Genomic DNA, 4661 nt, shown 5'->3' with positions numbered 1-4661 from the left:
ACCACCTCAACCACCTTTCCAATCTTCATCTTTAGTGGTATGCCTTGGAGCTTGGAAGACGATAATGGAGGTGGAGCAAACCTTTGAGGCTTTGTTGTATGTTGAGGGCATTTTACTTAATGAATGAGTAGGGTGTTTTAACTAGCAAAGTAGCACTTTGTGTGTGTGTGTGTGTGTGTGTGTGCGCGTGCGCACACGCTCATGTATTTTGTTTTCTTACGTGGGGGAACAAGAGGCACGGTTGGTTTTATGAAGGAATGATCCTCTTTGTGAATTGGAAAACTTGGCAATTTTAGACCGGTGTACAAACACTTGTTGTTCAAAAAAAGCAGACATGTTAATAAGTTGGGGGGGGCTCGTGCCAACCTCTGTATTCTAGCCTCGTGTGGGCTTGTTCACGCCATTGGGCTAGTGGGAGGCTGGAGGGCAGTTGGTTGCCCTTCACACAGTTCACACCACGAAAAAAGAAAACTCCAGATGCCCTCCGATGGCAAATGTAACACCACCAGAAACGGCAGGTCAGATCTACCACCTCCATAGCACTTCGCTTTTCTTCTAACATTACAGGTTTTTGACAGCTTTTTCTAGGTAACAACCAATGGTTGCTTATTAATTTCAATATAAAATGTCTTTTTTTAAAATCTTGAACAAACTTGACAACAACTCTAGTGGGAACTAAATCCCCTCCGGTGGCAGTGTTCAGAGGGCCACCGGTGGGGCTCCTGGTGAATGGTGTGAACAGCTCCTTTGAGGCTTATAGAGAAACAACTTAAAAAAGTGGACATGTGGGAGGTGTGTGAGGCTTAGAGAGAGAGAGAGAGAGAGAGAGAGAGAGGCTTAACGTCGACTTTATTGATCTAGAAAGACCAATCGACAGAGAAACAACTTTTGTGAAGAATGGGACCTTTTTGGCATCATGATACTTTTCCACTTCCTCCTATAACCAAGTCGCCGTGTTTGAGAGCGCAGGCTGGTGTGACCGCCCGCTGAAGAGGCGGTGCCCACAAAAATCAAAGTAGGATATAAAAAATGGCACCTGTGAAGACCTCAGGGTCACAAAGATTAAGAATTGGGAAACCGACTCGTGAGTAGCGAGTCGCGATTCCTCTATTCAACAGAGGCAGTGATATCGAGGCACGTTCGCGTGCCTGTCAGGAAAACGCCAGGGGGATCTTTGTCAAATAACAGGCGTCAGGGTTGCAGGACTAATGACGCGGCGCTGTGTCCGCGATCCGCGGCAGGGCAGGTGGAGGCAACAGAGAGGGCGGGGGAGGGTGAGCCCTGGTGAGGCGAAGTGATTGAGCCTCGCGGCAACCGGCGGGGGGAGGGTGAGCCCTGGTGAGGCGAAGTGATTGAGCCTCGCGGCAACCGGCGGGATCGGTGGAATCGGGAGTCCTCCGGAGCCCACTCACATTTTAAAGCACGAATAAAAATTTAAAACTGCAAGAAAAGGGAAAGGGCAGAACATGGATGATGGGAGTAAAGCGGCCTCCGTGTCTTTTCTTTACCATTCCTCCCCCTTTGATAGGTATGTGTCGATCCATTCCCCCTCCTCTGCCATCGCCATAGCCTGGCCATGGTCCTGCAGATCACTCGTCTTCTTCATGCTTGCCATGACTTCTCCTCTCCTCTCCCTCTCCTCTTCCGACTCCTGTTCCTTCCTCCTCTCTTCGCTCTCCCCCACCGATCCCCCCCACCCCGACACCCTCACTGATTTGCCTTCTTCTTCCCCTGATGTGCTACCCTCTACCAATGTGGCCATCTTCGACGAAGATGCCGGCCTGCGGACTCTCCCTGACGTCCAAAACCCGCCTTACCTCAGTGCCCAGGTTAACCCTTCGCTGGATGTACCATTGCCCTTGGACTTGATCACCCCGCAGCAGCAGATCGATGGAGGAATAGGAGGAGCAGCAGGTGCCTCTGAAGACCTGTCGATCTTGCAGGAGCAACAGCAGCTTAGTACTCCCACAATGCATCCCAACCTGGTGAGCACTCTCAAATCTATCATAATATGCCCGTTTTCTGTCTCACAGCCTCAACAGGAACTGCTGCAGCAGCAGCAAGAACACACGTTGGATATGTCGTATGAGGCGGCTTTGTGCGCTAGCCAAGCCACTAATGTGGCCTTCCGCCAGCTTCAGACACTCTACACAAGTGCAGATTCTTCAGGCAACCCTGCTGCTGTTCTCGAGAAGAAGCAACAGCAGATCAGCGAGCAGAAGCAGCCGCCACAGGCGGCCATCGTCCCCATCCACTTGATCCAGAACAGGCGCCCTTATAAATGTGGCTTTGGTGGATGTAGCAAGACGTTCAAGAACCCGCAGACTCTCAAGATGCACCACAAGACACACTGCAGCAGCAATGGCAGCGACGATACGAGCGGGTGCAGGAGGGATCCGGGGGGGAAGCCGGTGCACTCGCTGGCGACTATGCCTCCGTCTTGCAAGGCCGGGCAGAACAAGAAGATCCCGTCGCGCTGTCCGGTGTGCAAGCGCGCCTTCGTTGGGCTGTACGAGCTGCGACGGCACTTTGGGCGCAAGCATTCGGAGGGCGAGAAGGCGCACGCGTGCATCAAGTGCGGCAAGCGCTTCTACATCGAGGTGGACTTGCGGGATCACCAGAAGCTGTGCGGAGAGCCGCTCCTCTGCAAGTGTGGCATGAAGTTTGCTTTTAAGTGTAACCTGGTCGCCCACAAGAAGACGCACCCTTCCTGCCAGGAGGACCAGGACCATCAACGATACCAGCAGTACCAAGATCCGCAACGCCTTACCGTTCATCAAGTAGCAACGCCGAATGCTGCGGCCCCACCAGCACAACCGCCGCCCATCTCCAAGGGCTTCTTCTTCTCCACCACCCCCGCCGCCGGGGCCACTTCCACCACCAATATAAGCCGCCTCTCCCCCCTTACCCCCCCTTTCGCACCAGGAGGTTCTCGCATCTTTCACCCCGCTGTGAAGTCCGAACAAGCGCCTTATAGTCCTTGGCTAGCGTCAACGATTCTGGGGGTCAGCCGCGCCCTTTGATATTTGGCCAAGAGAGGGAAACCGGGGGGGGGAGAGAGAGAGAGAGAGAGACAGAGAGAGAGAGAGAGAGAGAGAGAGAGAGGAGGGGGTTGGCGAGAGTCTTGTGGGTTGCCTTCTTAACGTGCCTGAGAGAGAGTGTGTGTGAGAGAGAGAGAGAGAGAGAGATGGATGGATGATGTGAATTGGGAGGCTGTTTTCTTTTTTCTTTTTTCTTTTGAGTGAATAATACTGCCTAGTTTCCATGTGAATACAGCAGGGAGGGATGCTGCGTGCTTCCTTTGTGAACGTTTTGATTTCATCTCACTGTAGAGCCGTTCTCGTGGGTTCTGCTCTGCTTCGCGGCGCGCGCAAGGTCCTCCATTCTCCCCAACGGAAGAGACCTGCCGGCCCTTGCGCGGGGGTGACCACTCATGGAAAGGCTGTGTATAGATGATTTCATCTTTTGTCTTCTGATTGTAACTATAAAATCTCGTGGATGGAATTTTACTTCCAACAAGTAGACCACGATAAGTTTGCATTCTATGTATACCCGAACATAGCAACATTGTAAACAATATCCCATCACTGGTTCCCCTCGCTGCGATTATCATGGCAGCTGTGTCGTTATATGCCTCTCCCCGGCCGCCCTTCTCTCAAGTTCCTGCACGCCATGCAAAAGAAGACAAGGCTTCACCAATTTGGTCAAGCAGAGGTCTGCTGTTCTTTTCCGACAGTGCCCTCGTAGATGCACTGTAACACATGGTCTCCTGTAAATCGAGGGATTGAGAGATAGGGGCGAGACAGTACATCATCAGCCTTTGAATTACATACATGTCTTCAATACCATTTACTTTCTTGAGCATGTTGATTTTATATCTGTGCTTGGCATTTTTTGATCAATTTGATCCTTGTGCAACGACAGTATGATGGTTAGAATGTATCTGGATTGTTCAGGTTTCCAAATTATGAAGTGAGTTCGCTAAACCCTACACAAAATGATTTGAATCCGCTTTTAAGTTTTCAACAAGACCTAAAATATAAATTGCTGCCCAAACTAATACTTTTGTTGGGTCTAGAAGTGCAAGGTTTGAAAGTGAGAGAGAGAGAGAGAGAAGGCTGTCGATTCGAAGGCCAGTTAAGATCTGTTGCCGTGAGAGGTTTGTACGGGGTTATTTATTGCTTCAGTTACCAAACGTCCACTTTGGCTCGTTTCGCACGTACCTGCTTTCAAGTGTACGAGTTAAAATGGTTGGTAGACCAAAGCCTTTCAAGTTATCCCCTCGGGCGTCGGTTTAGACAGTAGGCTGCTCTCTTGTCCGAGTTAAAATGGTGGGTGGACCAAAGCTTTTTAAGTTTTGCCCTTCGTGTAGGGAGAGCAAAGGTTTTTTTTTCCTTGGTGGACCCCCTAGGAGTTAGAGGTCGAGATGGGCGAGAATTGTACCTGCATCCTTGGGTATAGAATATGCCGCTCCACTCGGCCCATTGGAGGTTGAATTGGTCTAGGTTGTTTTCGGGCGCAATAGGCTTGGTCGCGAGTTGGTAAGACACGTTGGAAAATCGGTTGTCGGATTGGTGAAATGCATACCTTGGCTTATATACATGAAAACAACTGTATTCAGAGAAGAAAAATTTCTTGTTAAAGCATGCAACTTGAAATTA

General features: G+C 50.4%; 1 protein-coding gene across 1 annotated transcript; it reads left to right on the top strand.

Moving 5' to 3' along the window:
* Positions 1-1054: 1054 nt before the first annotated feature.
* Positions 1055-3879, top strand: LOC147628350 (uncharacterized). Its single transcript, XM_086813440.1, has one exon. The coding sequence runs from the start codon at positions 1467-1469 to the stop codon at positions 3021-3023; it is 1557 nt and encodes a 518-aa protein (XP_086669566.1). The 5' UTR covers positions 1055-1466; the 3' UTR covers positions 3024-3879.
* The last annotated feature ends 782 nt before the right edge of the window (positions 3880-4661 follow it).

This window comes from Cibotium barometz, chromosome 19 (genome assembly GCF_041138505.1).
Source record: "Cibotium barometz isolate CiBa-2024 chromosome 19, ASM4113850v1, whole genome shotgun sequence".
NCBI lineage: Eukaryota > Viridiplantae > Streptophyta > Polypodiopsida > Cyatheales > Cibotiaceae > Cibotium > Cibotium barometz.
Note: the sequence above shows the minus strand (reverse complement) of the source record. Positions and strands in the feature narration are given on the sequence as shown.